This window comes from Setaria italica, chromosome VI (genome assembly GCF_000263155.2).
Source record: "Setaria italica strain Yugu1 chromosome VI, Setaria_italica_v2.0, whole genome shotgun sequence".
In the NCBI taxonomy this organism is placed as follows: domain Eukaryota; kingdom Viridiplantae; phylum Streptophyta; class Magnoliopsida; order Poales; family Poaceae; genus Setaria; species Setaria italica.
The window spans coordinates 26,563,483-26,577,637 of record NC_028455.1 but is presented as its reverse complement, the minus strand read 5'-3'; the positions used below and the strand labels follow the sequence as shown (position 1 = coordinate 26,577,637).

At 45.3% G+C, this 14,155-nt stretch overlaps 2 protein-coding genes across 5 annotated transcripts; both read right to left on the bottom strand.

Annotated features, from left to right (window-relative positions):
- Window positions 1–5,892: 5,892 nt before the first annotated feature.
- Window positions 5,893–7,160, bottom strand: LOC101775728. 4 transcript variants are annotated; one of them, XM_022827456.1, is made up of 3 exons: window positions 7,054–7,156; window positions 6,913–6,957; window positions 5,893–6,823 (listed from the first exon to the last, which is right to left on the bottom strand). In XM_022827456.1, exon 3 carries the CDS (start codon window positions 6,808–6,810, stop codon window positions 6,181–6,183), a length of 630 nt encoding a protein of 209 aa, XP_022683191.1. In that variant the 5' UTR covers window positions 6,811–6,823; window positions 6,913–6,957; window positions 7,054–7,156; the 3' UTR covers window positions 5,893–6,180. The 4 variants fall into 4 exon arrangements, 3 of the variants coding, with proteins under 3 accessions (XP_022683191.1, XP_004973452.1, XP_004973453.1); XR_001164327.2 differs by having other exon boundaries at window positions 5,921–5,964; window positions 6,079–6,823; window positions 6,913–7,150; XM_004973395.3 differs by lacking the exon at window positions 6,913–6,957 and having other exon boundaries at window positions 7,054–7,160.
- Window positions 7,161–9,367: 2,207 nt separating this feature from the next.
- LOC101763173 lies at window positions 9,368–10,668 on the bottom strand. The gene is made up of 2 exons (XM_012847008.2): window positions 10,530–10,668; window positions 9,368–10,331 (listed from the first exon to the last, which is right to left on the bottom strand). The coding sequence occupies exon 2, from the start codon at window positions 10,316–10,318 to the stop codon at window positions 9,839–9,841; it is 480 nt and encodes a 159-aa protein (XP_012702462.1). The 5' UTR covers window positions 10,319–10,331; window positions 10,530–10,668; the 3' UTR covers window positions 9,368–9,838.
- Between the last annotated feature and the right edge of the window lie 3,487 nt (window positions 10,669–14,155).

Here is a 14,155-nt window from a genome sequence, read left to right as displayed (position 1 = left end):
CACCGGTTACACTAAAATACCAAATACGTATATAGATATAAATCACTTTGTTTTCAAGTTCATGAACAGTACTTATATCTATATATACAGATATACACCTTGGAAGTCGTAACAAGGCTATGTTTGTCTTACATTATTTTCCACGAAGACAAAGTATATTTGTAAAATGTACTATTTTCCAACTAAGACAAGCCAAGCCTAAGGTATATCAGTGGTAGTACTTTTTTTAACATGAATAAAATCTCCAAGAAGTAGTAGTAGTACACCTTTCGCACACAACACAAGTGACGTCTAGGAAAGTAGGAAATCAAGCTGGGTCTCAGAATATAACTTCGACTAATACTTTTCGTTACAAGAAAAAATTCAAAGTATAGAAAAATTATACGTGTATAACGTACACTACATTTGAAGACAAATACACTCGTATCGTTTTCAAAATATAGAAACTTAACACAAGAAAAAAAAGGTAATATGTAACCTATATTTAGAATCACTTCCATCCACGTGAAACATATGCATCATCCTTGAAGAACTTGTTACAATCGCACTGGCATACTACTAGTAGTCTACTTAGTACTATCCTTGAAGACCCGTGCCATCAATCATCATCGCCACGCCATGATCATCTTCAAGACCTGCGCTGCTTCTTCCTCTCCTCCTTCTCGTCCCTAGCATCCCTTATCTGCATCCACAAGCGTGTGCTCTCATCAACCTGGCACTCCCTCCAGAGCCAATCCATGGTGGCCTTGTCACCCTCCATGAAGGTGCGGCGGAACACGTCCCTCGTGAGCTTCACGGATACCGCCTCAGCCAGCCTGCTGCCGTCGCGGGGCCCTGCTACTCTGGACCTGGACCCGGCGATGGCGAGGGACTCCGCGCGCGCTGCAATGCAACTACTACATGGACTTTCCTTGAACCGCAGACGATCTTGCTACTTCGAACTTAAGATAAAAAGATTTAGATCCAGGGGTGGTAATGGATCTCTGGAACTATTTATTTGATCCGGTATTTATTGAGCTCGATTCTTAAATTTATTAGACTAAATTAAAGAGCCATTTACCGCCAGGAACCCTATCCATCTTCCGGAAGGTGGATATTGAACCTTCCAATGTTTAAGATTAGTGCAAGTTATTTTTAACCGTCCGATTTATATACCAGTTACTGTCTAGACTTTTTCTTTGTCCCTTTCTCCGTTCCGTTTCGTCTCGTTCCCCTCCGGGTCGTCACTCGTCAAGGAGGCGATTCCGAAGGCAAGTCCTCCTGGTTCATTTTGGGAGGCGAACTCGAGGGCAAGCTAGGGTTTCCCATCATCGTTCGTCAGCGGAGGTAACTCTTTGAGGTGAGTTAGGGTTTTGTTTTGGCGGTCGATTTCTTCAGGGATTACTTCGATCCATTTGTTTCGGCGGTGGATTTCCACTCCTGCTACTGACTCTTTTGTTCTGATATCTGTAGCTTATTCATTCCTTTTTTAAAGATTGGTCATCAAAAGTCACCTGCAATCTGTTCGTTCAAAAAAAAATTACCTGCAAATCTGTGTAGAAAGGATGAATTTGTTTCTAGGTTCTTCGTAGGTTCTGGATTCCCAAACCGATAGGTATCATTCGTTCCCCAATCTATGTTTCATTCGGTCCTGGTTGTGGGTCATTCGACGAATTCATGGCTGGTTTCTTTCTTAGTTTCGCTCCCCCAATCGATAGCTATGATTCGTTCCCCATTTCCCACTCAGTTGATCCTGGTTGTGTGATTCCTTGATCCTGTGGCATGTAGAACATCGATTCTTAATTAGCATGGTGAACTTTCGTACCGTGGGGAGCTCGCCTTTTCCCCTGGTTGTTTTAGTAAATCCCAACCTGTGTTACTGTACGTAGTGGTATGCATTGCTCCGTGGAGTTTTATGGGGCCATGCGGGGAAGGTGTTTCTGGAAATGAATAGACGAGCCATTATTTAGTTTTGTCAATTTTGGTTATCTAGCAACAAGTCTGATATCTTCTCCACTGTTTTTGTCCCCGCTGGACTGTGATTTGGCTTTATGTGTGCCTTCTAGGTGCGTCTCATGCTTGGTTTATGCTAGGTCGCAAAATTCTAATTACCTGCTATCTCATTCCATTGGGGTTGCTTGATAGTTTTGTTTATAATGGCCCACTTCACTAACTCCATTTTTTTAAGTTTGGTTCATTTCCCATGTTGCCCAAACAATTTTATACTTCTTAACCCTCCCAATCATGAGTGGTTCCCTAATTATTGGTTTTACTCACCATGTAGTACAAATACAACACTAGCAACATATCATTTAGGTCTTTTCTTTGTTTGTATCAGACTTGTCTATTATGTTCTATGGTCATCATAGTTTTGTAGTATTTTTTAATGTTCCCATTGGGTTTTTACAGAACGTAAAGTTTTAGTTGGTGAGATTGTCACTAACAGAAGACACAATAGATACCAAGAGCCTTTGCATCGGATTCCTCTGCACTAGAATCTTAAAGTGGATTAAGGTAAGCAAGTAACATTTGTTTGACATGCACCAACATTTTTCTATGTTTTTCTAACTGTTTTTATACTCTAACCAACATTTTTCTTGAGAATGACCAACATTTCTTTACATACACAAACATTTTCTTGTAACTTATATCTGAACACACACCAACATTTTCAGATTTTGATCAACACTTTTATGTTGCAGAACATTTTTCCACACTCTCCAACAATTTATTTGACATACACCAACATTTTTCTTGATACACCAACATTTCCTTTAAATAATTCAACATCTATTGATGGTTTCCAACATTTTTTCAGCATATACCATTATATTCTTAAAACTGTTTTTCAACTATTACCAACATTTTAGAATCTGCTCAACTTATTTTTGAACGTGTCTCCAACATTTTCTTTATGTTTCCCAACATTTTTTACCTAAATCAACATTTATTGACGATTGCACACGATTTTACCATAGTCTCCAACATTTTGTTGACCACTGTCAACAATTTTTTCATACACATGTTTTTTCTTTAACTTAATTTTTAGATATTCACCAATATTTTTTAATATTATCCAAATATTTTATTGACATATGAACATATTTTTTACCTTATTCCGGTGATACTGACCAATAATTTATTTGACATTCACCAACATTTTGCTTGATAGACCACCATGTCCTTTACATAATTCAACATTTTTTCAACATATACCAATATATTCTTAAAATATTTAACCAACATTTTTCTACACTCTCCAACATTTTCCCAGTAATAGCCAATAATAGCCAACATTTTTGTTGACATGCATAGAACATTAATCAGGAAGCCCAGGTCACATCACCAACATTTCTTAATATTGAACAACAATTTTTTTGACACACTTCAACATTTTTATATAACTTATTTTTGGACACATCACTAACATTTCTTGATATACATTTACATTTTTCTATAGCCTAGTTTTGAACAAAGCACTAACATTTTCTTGATAGTGACCAACAACTTCTTGACATACATCAACATTTTTACACAATCACCAGTTTTTTGTACACAAACTAAATTTTATAGATGTTTGCCAACATTTTTCTACACGAAACAACATTACCTTTAGAGTGATCAACATTTTCCCACATACACTAACTATTTTATTTAACTTATTTTTACGACAATCACCAACATTTTATTGATGTTGACCAACTTTTTTGACAAATACATAAAAACAATTTCTTCATAGTGATCAACATTTTATCACATGCACAAACATTTGTGTATAACTTATTTTTGGACAAATCAACATTTTTTGATGGTTGTAATTTTTTTGGTACACTCACCACATTTTTCTTTAGAGTGAATAACATTTTATCATGTACACCAACATTTTTCTTTAACTTAGTTTTGAGACACTGACCAACATTTTCTTGATATTAACCAACATTGTTTCGAATACACAAACATTTTTATTCAAAGTGATCAACATTTTATCTCGTACACCAATTTTTTTCTTTACCTTATATTTTAGACACTCAACATCCTTTCTTGATATCCTGAAAAAAATTGGACATACACCAACTTTTTTATAACTTATTTTGGACACACCAATAATTGTTGATGTTATGCAACATTTTTCTAAACTCGCCAATGTTTTATACCAGGTTTGTTACAAATTTTCTTTCTATGTTTTATTTAAAGTTACCATTAGTTCTCCCTAGTTCAACATTTCTATCTAACCACTTCAACATTGTTGAGAATCATGAGAAGATGGTCGGTCACAATTGTTGTTTCCAAAACTGACTATAATCTTACATTTATAATTAACAGGTGGAGTAACACTTCATGAGAAGATGGTAGATTTGTGAGGACTGCTCTTTCTTAGGGGGTGTTTGGCTCAAGAGGGGCTAAAGTTTAGCCCTGTCACATCAGATATTTAGATACTAATTAGGAGTATTAAATATAGTCTAATTACAAAACTAATTACACAGATGGAGTCTAATTCGTGAGACGAATCTATTAATCCTAATTAGTTCATGATTTGATAATGTGGTGCTACAGTAACCATTTGCTAATGATGGATTAATTAAGCTTAATAGATTCGTCTCGCGAATTAGTCTAGGGGTTCTGCAATTAGTTTTATAAATAGCTAGCTAGTACCAGGTGCAGCACCTAGACTCCACCTGAAGCTAATGGGCTTAATTAGACTTTATACTTGTATCTCTTATATACCTTCCGGAATATAAATAGGGACCCCTTTACCACCCCTATTTAGATCACAGCTTGATTGCTCACGTGCTTGTGACCTTGTAATTAAAAGACATCATTATAACTTAGATTAGTCTCAGACTCTCAGCGCAATGTTTCATTGTACAATTACCAAGATCAGGAACTAGGTAACCAACTAAGTATCATGGGAATAAAACTCCTCTACGTGGCCCAACCCCACCATTACCGCCACCACCCCACCATTGCCGTCGTCACCCCCACCCCTACCTGGCCCAACCGGCCTCCTCCACCGCCTGGGCGGCGGCACCACTGCCGCTGGCCTGCCGCCCCCGTGCCCACCACCTCCGCCGGGCCGTCCTGCCGCCCCCGACCTTCCCTCTAGGGCCGATGAGCTCAAATCCCAGAACCCCTAACACCCGAACCAAGAATCCTCGAACTCCTAACCTTACCGGTGCTTACCAAAGATCACCAGAGATGGAGACGATGGGTCGCAGTAGAGGAAGGGAAAATTCAAGTGTCAGCGAGCTTCAAAATGCTCGAGTACAGTTTAGCTTTCCCCAAAGGGATTTAGATCACATCTTGATTGCTCACATGCTTGTGACTTTGTAATAAAAAGATGGTATTATAATTTAGATTAGTCTCAGACTCTCAGTGTAATGTTCCATTGTACAATATCAAGATCGGGAACTAGGTACCGAGCCAACTAAGTGTTATGGGGATAAAATTTCTCTCTTATTTGATGAAACTGCCCCTCATCTAAATAATATTGTGACCTTGTAATAAAAAGACATTATTATAACTTAGGATAAGAAACCTCTAAGAAGTACTCCCTCCGTTTCAAATTCGAGGTCGTTTTAGTTTTTCTAGATACATGATTTTGCCATACACATACATATACGCTTATGTCCTTGAACAACTTCAATCCAAATATAAGATCGTCCTTGAACAAGTTACAAGCGCTCTTGACTCCCTAGAAGCATGGACAGTGTTACCTTAACGGCGACGTCGACGCTGTGGAGGCGCAGGAGCACCGACTCCTTCTATCGGAGGCAGCAGGGGAGTTGATTGCAGGATGCAGGGGGCAGCAATGGGAGCTCTGCGCCGCTACCCATATTTCTACGGTTAGTAGATTTCAAAAGATAGCCTTTTTGTCCCCATAGGCTTCACTTTATGCATATCAACATCTCTTCCTAACATCATGACAGCGATGAACAAAATCTGAAGAAGATATCTACAACTTGATCGGATTTGAGGGCATCCTTGCTGCAACAAAACAAAATGATATCTTTACCACAACAAAAGAAATCTTAGAAAAGGCTTGATTCAGCTGATTCGGCATCTAAAGTGTTAAAGCTTCCCATTAATCAAACACTATACCAAGATTCAGATAACAGCCCCGATTGGCCTCAGGCAGTCAGGCCCCTTCTTTGAACATCCAAGGTAAGCTCACAGATAGTTGGTGCCATCACCATGCCTTGATCACCAGCGCTTCTTCTTCACAATGTGCCCCCACTTGCCGCTGATCCTGATCTCCTTTTCCCGCCTAGCCACCCTTGCCTGCGTATCGTTGCGAATCCTCTCCATAGCCTGAGCAGACCTCCAGAGCCCATCCATGCTGGTCTCGTCACCCTTCATCTGCATGATGGCGTCCTCGGCCACGTCCGGAAGCTTCGAGCACACCATGTAAGCCACCAGTTCGTCGCGCGGCTCCGGAAGTCTGCATGTGGCGACGGCCAGGGACTCAGCGCGCGCCACCCGCTCCCGGAGGGTCTCGTCCTCGCGGAACTCGAGCTCCTCGAAGCTCAGCTCCCAAGAGGTGGCGTCCGGTTCGTAGGTGCGCGCCACGGCCTGCCACAGCGCCCTGCCGGTGGCGTGCCGGACGTAGACCGGGAGCAGGCGGTCCGAGAGCACCGCGAGGATGTGGCCGCGGCACAGCCCGTCGTCGCGCGCCCACTTGGCTGCCTGAGAGCCGTCGCCGCCGGCCCGAGACGGGGGCTCGTCGAAGAGCACGTAGGCGACGTCGACGCTGTGGAGGAGCAGGAGCACCGACTCCTTCCACCGGAGGTAGCCGTCAGCGCCGTCCAGCAGATTGATGGGGAACGTCGCCATCGATCAAAAGCACCTGACGAGGAAAAAGATCAACGAACGATTCATCAACTGGGGGGGGGGGGGGGGGGGGGGTTTTCCCTTGGTTTCACCTTCGTTGCTCACTTGCTCCACTGGGGCATTTGCGCGAACACTAGGCGTGCAGCGAACCTGGACGGCGATGCACAGATAGAAATGCGTAGGAGGCAGATGTTGATTGGGATCTGGTCGGAGAAACGAAGAGGTCGCGAATAGGTGGCGGCGTACCTCAAGGGTTTTGTCGATCGACGGTGATTTTTCTTGCTCCGGAATCTGGCCGCGCGTTCTTCTCTAGCTCTCTTTTTGGAAGTGCGGCGCTCCTGCAGGCTGCAGCAGCCAGCACTCCAGCAGGGGAGTGGGGAAGTAGATAGATGTACAGGGGGCACAAAGGGGAGCATGTCTACATGGGCCGTAATGTGGCCATTTCAACTTCCGGGCCGGCGGCGGCCTGCCACCCATCAATCATGGCCTTGTGAGCCCAGATATGTAGCCCGAGGAACAGGCAAATAAAATGGCCCCAACTTCACACTAATGAATGCATCAGTAAGCCATCGATCAAATATTGTCTGGCAATATCGCTAATCCTCTCCATTTATTTATGTCACCTGCAACTGCAAGCTACTTTGGTTATGATAATCATTGTGTCCACGACTAAGAAAAATTTTGTCCTGCCCAAAAGTCAATTCATATGGCCCGCTAGGATGCACTGATTTGGCCGGTCTGCCACCATGGCCTGTAAGCCCAGATATGCAAGGAACATAGTATTGCAAAGGACTGCAGCAGGATTTTTTTTTTCCCCCGAAAGACACAATAATGCTGCAGAAACAGTAAGTATCGATCAAATGGATGATTTTTTTAAAAAAAAATCAAAACGATGATACTGGACAAGCTTATTTTAGAGTATCGCTAATCCTATTATCCTGTAAATCCATTTATTTGTTACAACTGCAAGCTGATTTCTTTATGATAATCGTTATATTGTTTCCATGACTACACATATTTTTGTTTTGTCCAAAAGTCAATTTATATGGTCATGTTCATGGCAATCATCAAGCCTTTGGATCCAAGAGAGACATGTAAGCTACCTTCTCAATTGCCACATGTCACCATAAGCTTCACTTTATGTATGTCATCCTAAGATCATGACCGCGATGAACAAAATCTGAAAAAGATATCTAGAAGTTGATCGGATTTTGAGTGCATTCTTGCTGCAATAAAACGAAATGATAGCTTTACCACAACAAAAAAAAAACTTGATTCATTAGTAAGGTCTTAATGTATGGTTTTATCGGGATTATTAGCCGTGAGATATCTTGGAAGTACCTTTTCTCATACGCAATTTTCTCACAACATAGTAATAATCTCGGTCACCCAAACTCACAATTTTTTTTTTTACTTAGAATGGTTGATTTAAGACAACCACCGAAAACGTACGAGTAACTTACAACTGGCTGGCTGGCCTCTAGCCCTCTGTTTTCGGGATATTTAACTATTTGCCACTTTTAACTATTTACCATGGTCGCCTCCAACGCCGTTGTCTTCCTCCTACGTCGCCTCTAACGCCACCGTCTTCCTCCCGTTCCTCCTTGCCGTCGCGCTCCTCTATGCGGCGCCCGTGTACTGGCTCATCGGCCTGGCTCGGTATCCTCAATGGCATGGCACACTCGTCGCCGTTGAAGAAGACCTTGGACGGGAAGCCATCTCCGGCAAGGACGTCGATGCCGGGGGTCGTCTTCTTGGTGAAGGAGAGCATCGACTGCAGCTTGCTAGGCACCGGTTAGTCGAACCCGGCATAGGTCTTGTCCATGACGACGGCGGTGAACCACTCCTGCATGTCCACGTCGCCCCAGTTGAAGAGTGTGAGCCGCGCGCTCCAGCCGCCGGCGAAGTCGGTAGCCATGTGCCAGTTGATGCTGACGCCGCAGAGCATGGGGTTGGGCACCGCGAAGCGCTTCTTGTCCGCCCACGTGAGCACCTCCTTGGCCCGCCTCTCGAACGGCATGAGCAGCGCGACACGGCCCGTCGTGCTGCAGGACGCCGACACGGCCAGCTGCTGGCTGGCGGGGCAGCCACACGCGCATGTCCGGCTCATCGAGGCACTGGTGGTGAACGAGTACGGCGGCGCGCGCAGTGCCAGGGAGTGCCTCGCCTCGGTCGGCGACGGCGCGGGGCTGCTGCGGCAGCAGGGGATGCGGGAGAGCATGCGGTGGAGGGCAACTCGGTCATTTCCCGTGCCTGATACACGGTAAACGGAGGATGTGGCGCGACACGTCAGTAAAAGTGGCAAATGTGTAGCATCATTTGTTTCATGATGGCAAATATGTAGGAGTCAACGTAAAACTGGTAAACGAAAGAGTGCCATCCGTAAAAGTGGCAAATAGTTCAATATCCTTCTATTTCCAACCTTCTAAACCAGAGGTGCAACGTCCAGATGCCCTCGCAGCGCTCAGTTAGTTGTCGCCTCGCCGGACACGACTGAGGTTGAACAAGAACGTAAAAAAGGGTGTTTGAGACATCATTCAATGTGATCTAGGCAGTAAAATGCAATTCGCTAACAGTAGGATGACGCTCTGATTGAGCTCCATTTTCATCCATGTTAAGGATCAGGAATTCAGGATATATTTGTGCCTGGTGGTAATCACGACTTCCATCCACACCAAACATCATCCCTGAAGAATGAACGTACGTACAAGCACCATACAAGGATCTAAACCGTTAAAGCTGCCGATTAATCAAACACTATACAAGGATTCAGATAACAGCCCCGATTGCTCTCAGGCGATCAGGCCCTTCTTTGAACATCCAAGCTGATGCTAAGCTCGCAGACTGTTGGTGCCATCACCATGCTTTGGATCACATGCGCTGCTTCTTCGCAATGTGCCCCGAATTGCCGTTACTCCTGCTGCTCCTGATCCTGCGCTCCTTTTCGTGCCTAACCACCATTACCTGGGTATAATTGTCAAGCGTCTCCATATCCTGAGCAGACCTCCAGACCCCATCCATGCTGGTCTCGTCACCCGCGCACGGAAGCTTGGCGCGCACCTTGCGAGCCAACATGCTGTCGGGGTCCCAGGGAAATCCGGCGATGACCAGGGCCTCGGCGCGCGCCACCCGCTCCAGCCTCCATGAGGGTCTCGTCCTCGCGGAACTCGAGCTCCTCGAACCTCAGCTCCAAGGAGGAAGCGTGCGGTTCGTAGGTGCGCGCCACGGCCTGCCACAGCGCCCTGCCGGTGGCGTGCCGGACGTAGACCGGAAGCAGGCGGTTCGAAAGCGCCTCGAGGATGTGGCCGCGGCACAGCGCGTCGTCGCGCGCCCACTTCTTGGCTGCCTGAGCGCCGTCGCCGTCGCCGCCGGCCCGAGCCGGTGCGGGGGGGTCGTCGGAGAGCACGTGGGCGACGTCGACCATGTGCAGGCCGAGGAGCACCGACTCCTTCCACCGGAGGTAGCCGCCCGCGCCGTCCAGCGGCTTGATGGGAAAGGGAAACGACGCCATCGATCAAAAGCACCTGACGAACAAAAACATCAACGAACATTTTATCGAACTGGGGGTTCGTTGCTCACTAGCTCCACTGGGGCATTTGCACGAGCACTAGGCGTGCAGCGAACCTGGACGGCCATGAACAGATAGAAATGCGCAGGAGGCAGATGTTGATTGGGATCTGGTGGGAGAAACGAAGCGGACGCGAATCGCTGGCGGTGTATACCTCGGGGTTTTGTCGATCGACGGTGATGCTCTTGCTCCAGAATCTGGCCGCGCGTTCTTCTCTGGTGGAGAGGAGTAGATGTGCTACGCGCTTGCGGCAAAGGAGTGGAGTGGGTTTTTTTTTTTTTTGGAGAGAGAGAGAGAGAGACGAGAGGGCAGCTGCAGCAAGGGCCAAGATGAGCCTTTTTGGAGGTCCGTTTAGATGGGCCATGATGTGGCCATTTGAACGTATGGGCCTGAGGCTTTCCTATGACCCCAGATTTGTAGCCCAAGGAACAAGCCACCATCTCTAATGCAGCAAGCCATCGATCAAATCGATCGTATATTGGAAAAGCTTATTGTCTGGTATCACTAATCCTCTTTCCATTTATTTGTGTCACCTGCAAGCTACTTTTTTTGCGACAACCATTGTTTCCATGACAATTTTTTGTCCTGTCCAAAAGTCAATGCATATTGTCATGTTCATGGCAATGATCAAGAATCTAATCCACAGGTGCAAAGAGACATGTAAACAGCCTTCTTAATGCCACATGTCACCATAAGCTTCACTCTTATTCATGTGATCATGTCAACATCTCTTCCTAACATCATGACAGCGATGAACAAATCTAAGAAAGATATCCAGAAGTTGATCGTATTTGAGTGCATCCTTGCTGCGTCTCGCTGTCGACGGACATGTCACCTACCACTGAAACAATAGCTCCGGTTAAATCTTGAAATAAATTTAGAAAAATGCGAGCACTAGTGCTGAGTCGACGATTTGAATCCTGATGGGTAAGCTCTACCACAAGAAACCTTACCAGCTGAGCTATGCTCAGTTTGCATGATTAACATGATCTTGAAAGTACTTTTTTCTCATACTGCAATTTTGTTTAGATGGGTTTGCTGATCAAATGTATAGCTGACAAGTGGGGGTATAGTATGTTTCATTGGCAGGTGCGACTGGTCACCTCTTTTAGGGCAGATACAACTACACTGTTTAGTTTAAGTCGACATCTTGTCGATGCATTGTTTGCTTTGGCATCGAGACGGTCGCCTCTCGCCTGTGAACAAGCAAGTGGAGCAAAAAAAAAGTAACAGGGAAATGATTTTCCTCTTCTTTCTGCCTTTTTGAAGGCCCGTCTGGATGGGCCATGATGTGGCCATTTGAACTTATGGGCCTAAGCCTGCCACCATCATGTCCTGTGAGCCCAGATTTGTAGGCCAAGGAACAGTCAAATGGTCCCACCCAACTCCCAACTACACTAATGTAGCAAGCCATTGATCAAACTGATAATATTGGAAAAGCTTATTGTCTGGTATCACTAATCATCTATCCATTTATTTGTGTCACCTGCAAGCTACTTTCTTTACGATAATCAGTGTTTCCATGACTCAGAAAATTTGTCTTGTCCAAAAGTCAATTCATACGGTCATATGTCATGGCAATGATCAAGCATCTAATCCACAGATCCAAAGAGACATGTAAGCAACCTTCTTAATGCCACATGTTACCATAAGCTTCACTTTTATTCATGTCAACATCTCTTCGTAACATCATGACAGCGATGAACATATCTGAGAAAGATATCCAGAAGTTGATCTGGTTTGAGTGCATCCTTGCTGCAATAAACAAAATGATACGTAGCTTTTACCAGAAAATTAAAACGGCCGCTTAATTAACATGATCTTCATGATGATTAACATGATCTTGAAAGTACTTTTTTCCTCATGCTGCAATTTTATTTAGATGGTTTTAATGATCAAATGTATAAGGGTGTCAATGTCCAAAAACTGCTTGCTCTCTGATAATTGACAAGTGGGAGGTATAGTATTTTCACTGGCAGGTGTGGCTGGTCACCTCTTTTAGGGCAGATACAACTACACTGTTTAGTTTAAGTTGGCATCTTGTCGATGCATTGTTTGCAGCTTTGGCATTGAGACGGTCGCCGCTCACCTGTGAACAAGCAATTGTAGCAAAAAAAAAAACAAGAAGATAAGAGGGAAATGGTTTTCCACTTCTTTCTTTTTTATTTTGACCTATATTGGGTTTGTTTTGCTCCCCTAATTGGCTCCTTTCGGATGCAAGGTTCTCAAAAATAGAGGAATAGGAACCCTATCACCTTGAATCATATGGAATGGAGGGAAAACATCTAGGAAGAATGAATGGATATTAGATGCAATGCAGGGAAAAGGATAAAAATAAGAAGAGAGACATAGTAGACATAAAGGAATTTTCCAAGATGTTGGGCCTCATGTTAGAAGCCCTCCAAAATTCATATGAAGCAAGCCGATCCATATATAGCAATTCTTGAGGTTGAATCCATTGTTCCAAGTGCCTCCAAAGGAATTCTAATGAACTGTGCCGGCCGGCCGGGCTGCGAGTTGTCTGTCCGGAGCAGTTGTTGGTTGGGAGCTGGAGTACGTACGTGATGCTACGTGCAGTGTATCGGCTGACCAAGGAGAGCCATTTGTATATATGTATATATACTTATATAGTATATACTGCATTTCTGAAGAATGGCGTGGAAAGCTGCTTAAATAGACAGAGAAACATGCTGCGTGCTGTGCAGGGGCGGGCGGCAGCGTACGTGCCCCGGCGTGCGCCTGGTCAGGGCGCTGCCGGTGTGGGCGGTGGCGGCCGTGCACCCGCCATTTGGGCGCTACTGGTTGGACACGGGACCGGACCGTGCCCATTCCGGCGTCTGAGATACAGACTGCTAGTCTGCTTGCGAACGAAAACATGGGGTTTTTCGATTGTGACCAGAAAAGGCGGAAGGAAGTTGGAAAGATTTGTGTCTTGGCTGTAGCAGTGGTTTTATCTCTCACTCGGTGTGTGCGTGTCGCTGCTTTTCCATGATCTCCCCGTACCAGCCCCATATATCTGATAACCTACCTTTTTCCTGATTGATGCTGCACGCACCAGCCGGATCTTTGCTGGCCGGAGAAAGCCGATGCTCCTCTTTCCGGATCCATGATTCATTCCTGCCCCTGCCCTTTCATCGCCGCTCCCTTTTGCATCACGCACACGCACCAGGCCATGGCGGTCTACCCCTTTTGGCGCTCCCATCCATCATTGCTCGCTCGTCACGCACGGGCACGGCTAGACGAGGTGCTGAGGCCATGCGTCGTAGTGCTCCCAGCGATCATTGCAAGCAGTAGCAGCAGAATAAGCACAATGTTACAAGTACACACCTGACCTGAACAATCAGATCGATCGCGGTATCAGCAGCAAGCGGCACGGCAATTCGGCAATCGCCTGCTGCCGCCGCGGCACGGGCGCGCGGCTGAGGGTCTCCGTCCTGTCCGTCTCCCTGTAAGGGTCTGTTGGATGTGCTATTGCTAAAGTTTAGCAGGTACTAAAGTGCTAAACTTTAGCTGACTAATGGGTTTAGCACCCCCTGTTTGGATCTAGTGCTAATTTAAAGTTAGCATATGGAGGAAAGTCCTTTCTGCTCCTGCTTTTGCCTTCCTGGTCCCCTCCCATGCTTTTTCCATCTCCGGCGACGGCGAACTAGGCAAGGCAGAGGTGGAGTGGAGTGCGGGGGGGGGGGGAGCGTGGGGGGGGATGTTTGGAGCACGTTTCTCTTCCTCTGGCTTGACTTCTAGTGGTGAACTGGTAACTCCATTCTTCAGATGTCTTGAACA